The sequence below is a fragment of the Medicago truncatula genome, chromosome 5 (genome assembly GCF_003473485.1).
Source record: "Medicago truncatula cultivar Jemalong A17 chromosome 5, MtrunA17r5.0-ANR, whole genome shotgun sequence".
Lineage (NCBI taxonomy): Eukaryota > Viridiplantae > Streptophyta > Magnoliopsida > Fabales > Fabaceae > Medicago > Medicago truncatula.
In genome coordinates this window covers 43,820,367-43,835,135 of record NC_053046.1, presented here as the reverse complement: position 1 = coordinate 43,835,135, position 14,769 = coordinate 43,820,367, and the positions used below count along the sequence as shown (strand labels likewise).

At 31.5% G+C, this 14,769-nt stretch overlaps 2 protein-coding genes across 2 annotated transcripts; both read left to right on the top strand.

Annotated features, from left to right (window-relative positions):
• The first annotated feature begins 4,500 nt into the window (after positions 1–4,500).
• On the top strand, positions 4,501–5,661 carry LOC120580703 (F-box/kelch-repeat protein At3g06240). The gene has a single exon (XM_039834778.1). It carries the CDS (start codon positions 4,501–4,503, stop codon positions 5,659–5,661), a length of 1,161 nt encoding a protein of 386 aa, XP_039690712.1.
• Positions 5,662–12,181: 6,520 nt separating this feature from the next.
• Positions 12,182–13,396, top strand: LOC11423039 (F-box/kelch-repeat protein At3g06240). Its single transcript, XM_003617905.1, has one exon. It carries the CDS (start codon positions 12,182–12,184, stop codon positions 13,394–13,396), a length of 1,215 nt encoding a protein of 404 aa, XP_003617953.1.
• Positions 13,397–14,769: the final 1,373 nt, after the last annotated feature.

The following is a 14,769-nucleotide window of genomic DNA, read 5'->3' as shown; positions in this document are numbered from 1 at the left end:
ATCAGAAAAGAACAACCAAATTCAAAACAATAAAGAATAAAGTAAACAGACAAAACCACCAATTATGATAATCGAAACCAATTTAGGGATATTTTGCCTTCAAACACCAAAAAGAGATCAGCTTAATTTTGTTCAAAAGCTGATGAATACGGACTTCTTGATTTCTAAAATTTTTGTCATTTCTTTCCTTCCAAAATATATTTTCATGTGTTAGTAGTTCTTGAATGACAATATATTTTTGGCTCACTAAATTAGTGATGTTTTAAAATATCAGTAGAAACTAAAAATTATATCGTTTTCAACGTTGGCTTAATTGGTTTTATCTTACCACTGAAACAGTTGAGAAAATTATTTTCTCTACAATAAATTTTGTGGAAAATCAAATTTTCAATCATATGAAGATCTATATTTTTTTTTGTTGATAAAATTATACGAAGATCTATTGTTGAATGATTGATTTTTTTGGCTGTGACTTTTTCACCCCTTGGGGATGATACATGCATTATCCTTTTGGGTTTATTTGTTTTTCGCTATCACTATATCACGTTTTATGTGCTCAATCTTTTTAAGCGACGTAGATGGTCACCATCCATACTCCATTTACTAATTGTTTGAAATGTCATATTTGATTAGTTAAAAATTCAAACGATGCTTTGGTTGAGAATGAGTTACAAAATAGGCTATATATATAAATTGGCTTAATTCGATATTTGGTCCTCTAACTAATTTATTGTTTTCATTTTGATCCCATAAGTTCTAAAATCAACGATTTAGTCCCTTTGCTTTTGCCCCGTCAGTCAATATGATCCCTTCCGTCAAATGCTTCTATTTCCCGTTAGTTCTTGCACACGTGGACGATCCTATGTGGCACGTATATAAGGCATTGCTCATATCAGAAAACCCAAAATTAGGTGGAGGGTTTTGTGGCCTCATCCTCTCCGGCCTGACTTCTTGGGTTTCCTTCTGCTTTTTCCGTCCTTGCAGGTGTTTGGTTGGTGTGGGGGTGTTGTTTTTTTCTTTTTATTGTTGTTTTTGGGGCTGCTCTCCTGGTTTTCTCTCACCTCGTTTGTTGAGATCGAGTGTGATCCAAGGGTTGTTTTCCTTGTCTTGAGGTTCTCTTCTGAAATCCTTCTTGATGTTTGTTGTACAATTACTCTTCCTGTTTTTTATATATATATTTTGCCATTCAAAAAATAAAACCAAGGGTATCTAAAATTTGTCCTTTTGGTGATAAGATTTTCACATTTTTTTTCCTTCAGGAATTTAGAAGAGAAATATTGAATTTTGACACAAAATCAGACAATAAATTTTGAGAATAATTTGGATGATTAACAAAATTTAAATTTGTGATTAATTATTTCTAGTGAATGATTAATGAATATGACAATGTGTTGAAACCCACTAGCCATAGATTGAATGTAATTCACCACATATTTGAATTGCCATTGAAGTTTGTGAATAAGGAACACCTGTATCTGACACATTTTAAGAGAATTTCATTAGTCTGCTTAAGACTCGTGACCTTTCTATTATTGGCAAGACAATTGATGATAAATATATTAAGGGTTTTGCTAACCAGTGTCACAAAGACAATAGTTAAGGATTCTATTAATAGAAACTTTGTCTTGAAAATACAAGTCTTTACTTTTTTCTTATCAATGATTACACCATTTTTCGATGCAAACTTACTTATTTTAGTACTTTAACCAATGCCCAAAAGCAATGATTAGCATTTCCCATATATTAAAAATTTAATAAATACTTAAAATGATGTGATAATTTTTTTAAAATAACTATCTAATTTGATAATTTAATGTTTTAAATTTGTTTTTATACATAATTTGTATTGTATTGCCTTTTTTTAATGTTTGAAATGGGTGAGAAATTGAGAATGATGGTCCACTGTTTTGCTTTGTATTAATTTGATGTTATTTGAAGGGTTATGCACAAATCAAATGATTGATCAAGCCACCAATGTGAGGCTTTTATATGTAAATGAATTAACTTACACCAAATATGAACTATTATAGCTCTTTAATCAAAGACTCATATTATCTCAACAAAATAAAACTATTGTAGGATCACATCTAATTCTTTTTCTCACTTTGCATTTGCATATCGATGTACATGTGAATAGAACCGTTGCACCGCCATCACCTTCTGCAAGGGCCAGAGCAACCGATTCACATTCTCGTTACTTTAAATTGTAATAGCAGTGAACTAAAAGTATTGGTGAATTAGATTATTTTAAGCATTAGTTTTATTTGATGTCAGTTTACTACGTTCTTCTCTCTCAAACCCTAAACCTCTTCCTCTCAAATGTCACCGGATTTTAGTCCAAGACATTATACCTAATTCATTTTCATTTTTCAAAAATCACTACTATTTTATATTATCATCAATAATAAATTCTTAGCAAAACCTATACAAAATTCTTAACATAATTTAATTAAAATTCTTAAATTAATATCCTTCAAAATTACTTCTAAAATTACAATTCAATAAAAATCCAATTCGTCCACCGTACGCACTTCAAGCAAAAACTTCAAAGCATAGACTAAATGATGTGTGCCGTAGAGATTCCTTAAAAAAACGTGTACTATAATATACACACACACATATATCACAATGTCTAAACCAAAACTAATTTAATAATATAATACAAAATTAACTTTAAAATAAATCACAAATTAAAATGCAACAATAAAGGATTAGAATAAAAAGAAAATTTAAGAAATAATTATCTTATTTTCTCCACACCAAATTGATTTATAAAGATTAAATGGTTTGAATAATAGATGGGAGCCAATTATAAATAATTAACCAAAGTAGAAAATGTCAAGGTTTTTCTTAAATTCTTTACACATATAATAAATTATTGAACACTAAATTACAAATTGAGATAATTATAGAAAAGAACATGTATAAAATTTGGGGTGTTACATTCCTCAACAATTTCTTCTGTGTATCGGATTCTACTCTGAATCATTAAAATTTCTATACTTGAGAGTTGAATTTTATAGGTTTGTCCCTGAAATCTATTTTTACCGTCTCATAAAATCATTGATTGTTTCTTGCAATCCTTTTTTCCACCTTAGAAACGTTATTTGATGTTGGTGTAAGATCCTAATGCTTATAATAACAGCTCTTGTTATTTTCACGGGAAAAGTGTAATTAAGAAAAAATATGAACACTTTCGTAACACTATAACTATCGTAAATGATCAAATTGAAGGGACCAACTAATCCTAATTAGTACTAACAGATATGCATGACCTACCAAATTGAAACTTTTAAAATGTCAACGACGAAAATGAAACTAAAAATAAATATGAGACCAAAAATGAAATTATATATTTTTTTTGAAAGAATGAAATTATACTGTTATAATAACAGCCCGTTAGCCACATTTGATTCTAGTTAAGTCAATACGGAACAACTGGGACCAACTAATCGTAACTAACATAAGTGATCAAATTAAATTTTTTAAAATTTAGAGACCAAAGTAAAATCCAAGATAATAGTAAGGACCAAATATGAAGTTAAGACTAAAACCAACTTACAAATATCCACCTGTATTTGATATGTATTTTTCTTTAACATAATAAAAGTACTTAAAAAAAACTTAGGGAAGTGAAAATAAATCTCAACATTAACGGCACACCCAAAAAAATCTCAAAGTTCACAACGATAACAAATATTTTTTTGAAACAATTTCTACATTGTTATATATATTTTAAAAAAATCTACGTTGTTGTACTTGAATTATAAATACTAGTGTTTTCCTTAAAAAAAAAAATACCAGTGTTTAGACGGACAATCCGTGTCCATCTTCTTATTATGCTGACGCGTATATTCTACACTTTCATATTGTAACAAAATATATTTATCTTTTTCAATGATACCAATGATATACAAATATAATATCTTTCAAAAAATACTATATAACAAATATAATATCTTTAAAAAAAAAAATACAAACTATACTTATCTTTTTACCTCAAAAAAATATAACAAATATAATATTAATTCTTATAACAATTCTCATAATTTTTTTTTTTTAAATCAACAAAATCTTATTCAAAAGTAAACAAGTTAGGCATGACGTCCGCGTAGTACCGTTTTGGGAGCAACAAGTTATCCAATCGAAGAATTGCCTTTAATATAACCCTTGAGTAACAAGTTATATTAAAAAATATAACACTTGAGTTACAAGTTATTATATTTAAAAAATATAACACTTGAGTTACAAGTTATTATATTAAAAAATATAACACTTGAGTTACAAGTTATTATATTAAAAAATATAACACTTGAGTAACAAGTTATATTAATAAGTATTTGTATAAATTTTGTTTGAAATCTTAACGTAGGCGTGACATCTCTAATTTGGGAGCAAACAATTTTATAATTCCGATCAAATTTTCTTTAATGTTACACTTGAATTAGGGTTGGCTTCAGAAAGATTCTCTCAACTCATTCCCTTCTACTTGAAGTAAAGATGGAGAAATCAGTGATCGCAGCTGATGGAAAGGTGAACAATCATATACATGACGATATTGCCATCATTATTCTGTCAAAGTTGCCTCTTAAATCCTTGACTCGATTTGGTTGTGTGCGTAAATCTTGGTCTTTCTTGTTAGATAATCCTTATTTCAAGACCATGTTTCGAAGAAATTTCTTATATAAGAATCATTCTTATTACAATGATACATCTCTCTTCCTACGTTACAACCGATCATGGTTTGACACTGACGTGATTAGTGGTTACCCGGCTAGACATGGGGGATTGTTTTCTCTTTCTGGAGAGAGATTTGAGAATAGGGTTGAATTAGATTGGCCAAATCTATTTTCCGATGATCGAATTCATTTTAAAATTTGTGGTTATACTAGTGTCAATGGCATTATTTGTATTGATTATAACTCTCAAGGAAGAGTTGTATTGTGGAATCTAGCTACCAAGGAAAACAAAATCATTCCTTCAAGTCCTTTTGCTTCTCAACCTTCCTTGAATTATCTTCATCTTCATGGGTTTGGTTATGACCATATTAGAAATAACTATAAGTTGATTCGACATGCAATAATTTATCCTACAACATGCAACATGGGAAAAAATACTCCTTATTCTTTGTGGGAGATATACTGTCTAAAAAGCAACTCTTGGAGAAAGCTTGATGTAGATATGCCTTCATCTTCTCGACATAAAGTGGGCGGTCATGTGTACATGGATGGAGTGTGTCATTGGTTGAGTAAAACATACAATAAAAATTATCTCGTGTCATTTAACTTGACTACTGAAATGTTTGTGACAACATCTATACTGACAAACACGAATGATATTGATTATAGATACTTAGCAATGTTAAATCGGTCAATTGCGTTGATTTCGAATTTTGCAAACACAACTACTTTTCACATATCAATTTTGGGTGAAGTCGGGGTGAAGGAATCATGGACCAAACTCTTCACTATTAAATTACATGACATCGGTTGGCCTATTGGAGTGAGTAAGAATGGTGATATATTCTTTAGAAAAAACGATGATGAACTAGTTTGCTTTAATTTAAGTACACAAAGAATCCAACAATTTGGTGTTAAAGGAGGTTATTATTCTCAGATAATAACTTACAAGGAAAGCCTTGTGTCGATTGAAAGAGAATAAATTCATTAATTTATTTTATTTTATCATGAACGTGGTTATTAATTTCTTATGATTTCATTGCATATCTCATTTACAGTATTCTGTAATTAATTAATATTATGATTTCACTCCTTATCACTTACAGTATTTTATTATTAATTTAATTTCATGTCAACAACTTAAAGTTTGATGTAGAAACACCTTCTGATATGTGTGGGATAATTTTGTATATTATCAGTCATATTGAACTTTACATTTATGTCATGTTAGCATCATAGCATGTGTTGATAAATAGTGGTTATAATTTTACTGCAACGCTATTATTGTTGTGAAATTTGAACAAAGCAATGTTCATTCATATGTTCTTATTTCCTGCGAAAATTTACGAGGACTTTGGATCTCAGGTACACCCTAAAACCTTAGTGGATTTTCAAATTCGACAGAAATTGCCTTCTAAATTTATTGTGCTTTGTAGACACAACACATTTCCTGCAATGTTATCCCAAATTCCGCAATAAATTCTTGAAGTAAATCCGCATGTAATATTTTTCAGGGCAGTGCTATATAAGGTCCTTGAAATAGTTGAATAATCTTTATCTAAGCAAGATGATAGTATTAGTGCCACAATATGTCCTTGGATTTCTAAATATATCATTATGAACTGAAATAAGCACTATTGAATAATCTGTTCTGTTTAGTTCATCTTACAACTACGAGAGATTGCTAACAATAACTTTTTCAGATTTAGTTTACTTGCCACTTTACATGTGCAAAATCTCATAGAGCAATGTCTACAAAAGTATACGAGTCCGAAATAAGTAGTGAAAACACTACTAAATGAAGCACAAATAGAACCTGAATTCACTAAAATAGATAATGGCTTTTTCTTCTCCGTTTATTGTCACTTTTATTTTACCTCACCTTCATTTGGCCTTGTAATTTTTCCAATAGTATATAGCATGAGTGAAATTTTAGTTATATATATGCACTTTGCTAATTAACAATGATCAAGATGAACAAAATAGGCTAGCACTGAAATATAACATTCATCAATCCTCAAACTATATAATTCTATTTAGAATCGCTTGGCCAAAAAAGGTTTCCAAGTCAAATAGAAAAATGCAAAAAGACCTACAATGGGACCTAATAAGTTCACTGTGAAACACTTGTTACTGTAAAAACTGCTAACAATTATTGAAAATGACAACAAAACGGGTTGGCCTGAGTGGTATTTGACTTGAGACCTGGGAGTGTACACCTCAAGAAAGCATAGAAAACTAATGAACAAAAATCATACAACACTATTTTCGGTCTTAAGAACATTCTCAGTTCCAAAGGGACGATAGAAAGGAGATGAATAGAAAAACATAACACAAGCCAAAGGAGACGAGAATAAAAAGGACTGTTAACTCAAAATATTTCAGATTGAGATCCAAACTATTGAGTAACAATTGTCTAATCATACTACACACAATTGTCGTTCTAATCAACATTATAGCCTTTGTTTCTTCTTTATCCAACAGCAAAACTCAGGGACCAAATATTAACCCACAAAAATTGGAGGAAATTGTATAATGTTTGTAACTTATTGGATCAAAGTGAAATGAAACAGATTAAAGAAACCAAAGCAAAATGAAATATACTGATCTCTATAATTTTTGAGTTGTTTTATAACTTTGTGTATGATTCATTCATACTCGAGAAATTATTAAGTTTTCTTCTAATACACTGATTGTTTCTTTCTCTTCTCTGGACGGTGGAAATGAGGCTAGCAACATTTGTAGTTCTTGCTTGCATAGATGATTAAGGTGGACGGCCTAAATGCATTAAAGTTAATCATCAACCTCCACAAAACGAAATAAAGTAAGAAATTGTAAAATGTTAAAAAAAAAAAAAAAAATTCTTACCTTGGCACAACCACCTCAATGAGTGTGGACCTTTCGGCCGGCAATCGTCTGATCTCTAGTGATTTCGGAACACTTGTTGTAACCCTTTCTGTAAAAGTCATCTCCTCATATTAAGTGGCCATTAATATATTTAATCTTTTTTCTAATTTGGTCAAAGTACCATTTTGTGGAGGCTGGTGAATACCTTTGATGCATTTACGCCGTCCACCTTATAAATCATCTGCGCAAGAAGGATACAACTGACCAGTTTTTTCATTTTAGCCTAGGCCATTACTGTTCTGCAAATGTTATTGGCCTCATTTCCACCGTCCAGAGAAGAGAAAGAATCTATTACTTATTTTTTGGAAAGAAGAAACATTCATTTTTCAAGTTTATAGATTTATTGTTTTGAGCAACACACTATTTGTACTGAAATTATTACACACAGAAATCTCTATACAACGCAGAAACATACTTTTCTACCCTCATGACTTCGCTTTCATGTATAATTCTTTGTCGGGAAGAGCATGTTGTATAATGGGGATTTTAGCATTTTATATTAGTTATGGAAGATGTTGTTGGAGTTTTGTAGATGGTTACCACAATATTAAGGAGAACTTAATCAGATTCATGGAATGTGATTACGGCAATTGGAGACGATGTATCGACATATTTAGAAACAATTGTAAATGAGTGCATCAAACTTAGTCTTAGCTTTAATTCTATTAGTTTTGCTCATGTTAGACGCGTGGCTAACTATGCTGCACATTACTTAGCAAAATTTGCTCTTTTATCCAATTCGGACCTTGTTTGGATCGAAGAAACTCCATCCTTTTTAATGAAATTGGTTTCATTTAAAAAAAATAAAAAATTAACAATACAATAGAAAACTCAACTTCTTCAAAAAATATATGTTTTCCATTCCATTAACTAACACATTGCCATTTGTCTTTGTGATTCTGAATATGTATTGCGAATTGTGACCCCATAATACACCGATATATATCATGTGAGATATGGCTTGAAAGGTTTTAAATTGGAATATGCTCTATTCTGTACAAAAGCACATGATTCTATATATGAAATTGCTACTACTGAAACTGTCATTTGATTTTGAAACCGTGTTTTGAAACTTTGTATTCACATTATCTTGTGCCTCAGTGGTAACAATGTTGATTTTCATTTAAATTGGCTGTTTTTTTTCTGAAAGGAAAAAAAAAAAGCATACTATAATTTATGAGTTATATATCTTTTGAGAAATGTTGTTCAATATGGAAGGATAGGCAACGAAATTTCACGGACGCGTGATTGTAGCTCATTTGCACGCGCTGCAGTTTCTGATTTTTTTTTTTTAATGAAAAAAAAAACTCACAGTCTCTAAAAACAGAAATCAAACCCACGTTCATCACCACGCACTCCCGCCGTAATTGTCTCCCCTTTCCCGCGAATCAAAACTGTTGTTGGAATTCACTCTCGTTTGTTGTGAACTAGCGTCGTCGTCTTCTGGTTTTCGTGCTCTTGCCTTTGTGAATCGTCGTCATCGTCTTCTGTTTTCGTACTCTCGCCTTTGTGAATCAGGTATGTTAAGAAATTGTGCATATATGTATACCCCCAATGATTCTTGAGCCTAACCATGTGGGTTGAGGATAAAATTATGCTATTAAGTACATGTGTGTTGATATTGAGTTAGAAAAAATTGCAAGATTAATGCTTTACTGAAAATATGAAAGCACTCGTATGTTGCAGTTGTGGCTTATGTGTATATGATAGAAAATTGCTTATGGCTTATTGCTTGCTTCAGTAGTTTTGCTTTTGAATAAGAAATTGATATATTCATCTCTTTTCTTCTTAGCATCACAACTTCCACTGATTGGCAGGGCCAATGTAAACAAAGCATATACTAGTCATGCAAATCAGGTGCAAATATAAGATTCATTGGTCTGTCTATTTCTATGTATATATTTTAGTGTGAACATAGTCCTAAATGGTTGAATGGTTAAATACTACTACTATTTATGTAGTTGAACATAGTAGTGTGTGTGTGTATATACGTTTGTGTGTGTGTCTAATTTTAATTTTTTCTATGACAGGGACAAAGATTGCATGTAGTTCAAAATACTACAAATGAAGAGTTTCTTAGCTATTAAATTATTGATGGGACTGGGACACAAGATAGTATTCAAGTAAATCTGATTTATTACTTTCATTCTTACTTTCATTTAATTAAAAATGATTGGCTTTTTGTTATTTGAAATATTTAATATGATATTGCATACTAGTTATCTATGTTTTGTATGTTAATATCTATAACAGGAGCATAACTATGTTTGTAGCAGTGAAAATGGTAATGTGAATACTTTAACTCCCTTCAATCCAAATCAAGAACATTTTGGTCAAGTAAACAAGGTGCAAATATTGATTTTGGTGTTGTTTTGTTTTTATTTGAACATTTTTATAATGAACATAAGTGGTTAATTATATATTCTTTGCAGGCTCCTTATTACTCTCAGGTCACAAACCATAATGCTACTTGTTCTAATTTGTTGCAGGTATTGGTTTGAAGTCTTCTTATTATAAGAAAATACAATCTATTAGTTTTTTATTGTGTGGGAATACAATCAAATTTTAATACAAAAAACACTAATTCCTTTGTGTCTTTTTGTAGGAACAACACCACATGAAATATCAGCACAATAATCAAAGACGCAAGTTGAATGATCCAGCCATCAAAAGACACGACTAAGACACAACTTTTGGATTTTTTTAGCTTTATTTTGTGTTAAAATTTGGATATTTTGATTTGTAAGGATGATCATGTTATCGATGCTGAAAGTAATATTACTTAACGAATTTTCTGTCGCATTTTTATGCTTGGTTGGGCTTGTTTTGTTTTACTGTTATGACAGTTGGGGTTCTGCTATATCAGTCCCTGTTGTAATTGTTTTCCCTGTTGTAACAGTTGGGGTTCTAGCTACAAAACTTCAGTAGCAATATTTTATCTGATATGGAGCTTTTCCATTTGCATATCCTTTCTTTGTGCATCAGCTCAAAACCAGTTGGCAGGATAGGCCAGCAGTGCTTGCACTCATTCCTTACCACACTTGCTGTTTTAGCAGATCCCATCAATACCAGAAGCTGACCATAATCAATATCCTGTAATAAAATACGTACTTAGAGCAAAATAGAAGCAGGTTTGATAAAATTCAGAACAACAAGACACACTAAAAAGCTCACAAAACAAACAGAAGATACAAAAAGGGCCATAAAGATACGGTACACAATTTAGCAGGAAACAGAACCCACAACACAACCGTAGCAGCAGGCCTACCAACACCATAACCGACCCAACAAAACACCGGCCAATTGACACCACCATGCGTTACCTTATCAAACAATCACTCGGGCACCAATACCATTTGTATAACTTCATCATGTTTTACTATGACAGATTTTCCCTTAACATAGTTTCTTCAATAAAATGTATCAAAAGCTTCAATCAACCATTGATCAATAATCATGGTTTATTTTTTACCCTAAAAGCTTAAGACATTAGAGGAGTTAATAAAAATACTTAAGCATTGATTCATTATAATGTTCAAAGTTTCGAGGGAGCCTATAATAGGTTTGAGCATCATATTTGACTACGAAAAAAATCCAAAAATTTAAAGGAGCCTATAATGTAAAACCCGTCATATTTGAGTAAAATCTAATACTTAAGCATTGATTCATTATAATGTTCAAAGTTCCGAGGGAGCCTATAATGGGTTTGAGCATCATATTTGACTACGAAAAAAATCCTACAAGTTAGATTGACACCATATCTTTACCCTAAAAGGAGCCTATATCCAAAAAAACTAATCCAAAAATCCGAGGGAGCCTATAATGTAATTACAAGTGAGAATGATAATGCATCTTCATCCAAAAATTTCATGCTTAAGTATTAGTTTTTTTTTTGCGTTTATTAGTTAATAAACCTCCGCTCTTTTATCCCATGTTTGAATTTAACTGACATTAGATACATCGTAATATTGTCTCCCTCAACTATGATGAAATTCTAGCCCATGCTAGCAGCGGTCATCCCAGTACGAGTATTTTTTTTCACTCATAAATGTATTTGAAATACAAAAATATGGAAAGTAAATACTGTCGACTATAACAAATCTTGACCAAATCTTACAATTTTTAATAGTTATTATTAATATGCTTTTTGACCAAATAATTATTATTATTCTTGAATTAAAAAAAATACGTAAAAAAATATTGTTTAAAAATATGATCAGAGATGGAGGGTTTGTTTGTATAAACTTAATCCATTTTGTAAAACAAGAAAAATTCTTGTGTAGGCACGAACCTAACCTATCATCCTTACAAACAATAAATTAAAATATGACACGTCGTTGTTTTCTTTTAAAATAATTATAAAAAAATGAATCAACTAGTCCTCTCTCTCCAGCACCACTAATTCGTGATCTTCCATCACCATTCACCACCAACACCATTTATGGTGGAAAAACAATGAAGTGTCATGTTTTAGTTTGTTGTTTGTAAGGATGATAGGTTAGGTTCGTTCATACACAAGAATTTCTCGTAAAAGAATTCAAACAATTGTTGACAGTTTGTTTGTCTTCAGCGGCTTCTCTCACTGGAGTTTAGAGATGGGGGAATTAATGGTAGCAACGAAAGAAAAGGTTAGTGATCACGTATATGAAGATGTTGCGTTGGTTATTTTGTCAAAACTTCCTCTTAAATCTTTGTTTCGATTTGGTTGTGTGCGTAAATCATGGTCTCTTTTGTTTAAAAATTCTTATTTCATGAACATGTTTCGAAAGAATTTCTTATCCAAGAATCCTTATTGCAACGATACATCCCACTTCCTACAATTTCGTGAACCCCATAGATTCGGTCACATATCTCGTCCTATGTTGTATTCTCTTTTTGGTGAGAGGTTTCAAAATATGGTCAAATTAGATTGGCCAAATCCATTTCAAAAGGATGAATTTCATTTCCTTGTTCGGGGGTGTGTTAATGGCATTCTTTGTATTGAAGATGATGGTAGAGATGGTGGCATTCTTTGTATTGAAGAACTACAAAGAATTGCATTGTGGAACACGACTACCGGGGAATTCAAAGCCACTCCTCCTAGTCCTTTTGCGTTTGAATCTCCATGTTGGGATCCTATGATTTGTCTTCATGGATTTGGTTATGACCAAGTTAAAGATGACTACAAAGTGATTCGATATATATCATTTTATCCAAAAACTGACGAAGATTCGGATGAGACATGGAAAGATGGATATCACTCTTCCTTGTGGGAGATATATTGTCTTAAAAGCAACTCTTGGAGAAAACTTGATATAAATATGCCTACACAAGCTTATGGTGGTATGGTTCAAGTGTACATGGATGGAGTGTGCCACTGGTGGGGCGAATGTGAAACATCTGATGAAGTTTATTTGGTGTCATTTGACTTATACAGTGAGGTATTTGTGAAAACCTTCATACCTTTGAACATGAATGATATTGATTCTAGACAAGTGTTTAGACACTTAAATGTGTTAAATGGTTCAATTGGATTAATTTTAAATTATGTAGAGTCAACAACTTTTCATATATCAATTTTGGGTGAAGTCGGAGTGAAGGAGTCATGGATCAAACTTTTTATTGTGGGTCCGTTGACCTGTGTTGAGCATCCTATTGGAGTTGGTAAAAATGGTGATATATACTTGAAAAAAAAGGATAACAAACTAGTTTGTTTTAATTTAATCACCCAAAAAATTGAAGAGCTTGGTGTCAAAGGTGAAACAGGCCAGAGCTGCCAAATAATAGTTTATGAGGAAAGCCTTCTACCAATTGAAAGAATTAACACTTAGTGTTTTTTCACACAAGAGGTACATACATGCCTTTGGTTATTATGATTTTTAATAAATAAAAAAGGTATTGCTTAGCATGTATAACAATGCAATATATACAAATTTTGTTTTATTGTTTAATTTTATTACACCTCGATCTCTGTTTCAACATTTTGAATGTTGGAGTGGGGAGACCGGGAAGAAAAAGCTTTGTAAAGGATATTGGATGATTTGGCATGCGGTATTATGGACATTTGGAAAGTGAGAAATGATAGGATTTTTAGTAATCTTGTGAAAGAATTTGGTGAAATTGTTGATGAAATTATGGTGCTTTCGTGGAATTGGGCGGTTACTAGACTGAAAAGTCCTCCCTGCCTCTATTATGAGTGGTGTCGGAACCCCAAGGAATGTCTTCTGAGATAGTTGGGGTAGTTTTAGAGGCGTCCGGGACTTTCGGTGTTGCTGGTGTCTGTAGTGTTTTCGGCTTCTGTTATGAGGCAGGAACTGTGCTGTTTGGTTGCAGATTTTTCTGTTTTTTAGGACTGGTTTGGGCTTTTTTCTGGTTTTTCTGTTTGGTGGCTTGCTGTTGGTCGCAGCAATGTTGTAACCTCAGTCTTGTAGCTTTTGTTTTGGCGCTTTTGCCTTCGCCTACCTTTTGTACTTCTCGTATAAGTTGGTGATATATATATATATATAAGCCGTTTCAAAAAAAAAAAATGTTTTATTTCATTTTCTAATTTGTATATGATCATTATGACAATACACCATTGATATTGGTTATCTGTACTTTTAACTTACGATGTAATGAACTAGTAACAACTATCATTATGAATAAGAAGCAACAACGGGCATACAATTTCTGTCGAAGAGAGAGGAAAAAAAAAAAGGCAAATAACAAAAAAAAACTCAATTTATTTGTTTAATGATTTTTTTTACTAAATTTATATGGTTTAATGGTTGTTAACTTTAATTTGTTTTATAGCAGCAACGAATTGATATGAATGGTATTGGTGAATCAACTAGCAAAGTATCATTAATATTAGCTTGTAGAAAGACAGAAAGAAAGAGACAACCTAGACATGAATTCAACAGCCAAGATTTAGTGTGCATTGGTTTGCATATAGTTCAAAAACATCAACCATCATGCTTATATATTGAGCGAATTTTAAAGGCTTTAAACTCATAAGTCATAATGCATCTAAAATGTTTTAGTTGCAAAAAGAAACAATGTAACTGTTTTTCGATCCATGATCCAATGATGTCAAAGATTTCTAACAAAAACTAATCATTGTCACGACAAAATAAGTATCACTGATTAAATGATTTTCTATTTTTTTTTACAACATGGTGCAACCGTTTAAAAATTCGTGTTCGTGATCAATAATGACTCAATT

Excerpts from the sequence above, each read along its gene's own strand:
- LOC120580703 (XM_039834778.1), top strand. The coding sequence starts at position 4,501 with ATGGAGAAATCAGTGATCGCAGCTGATGGAAAGGTGAACAATCATATA.
- LOC11423039 (XM_003617905.1), top strand. The coding sequence starts at position 12,182 with ATGGGGGAATTAATGGTAGCAACGAAAGAAAAGGTTAGTGATCACGTA.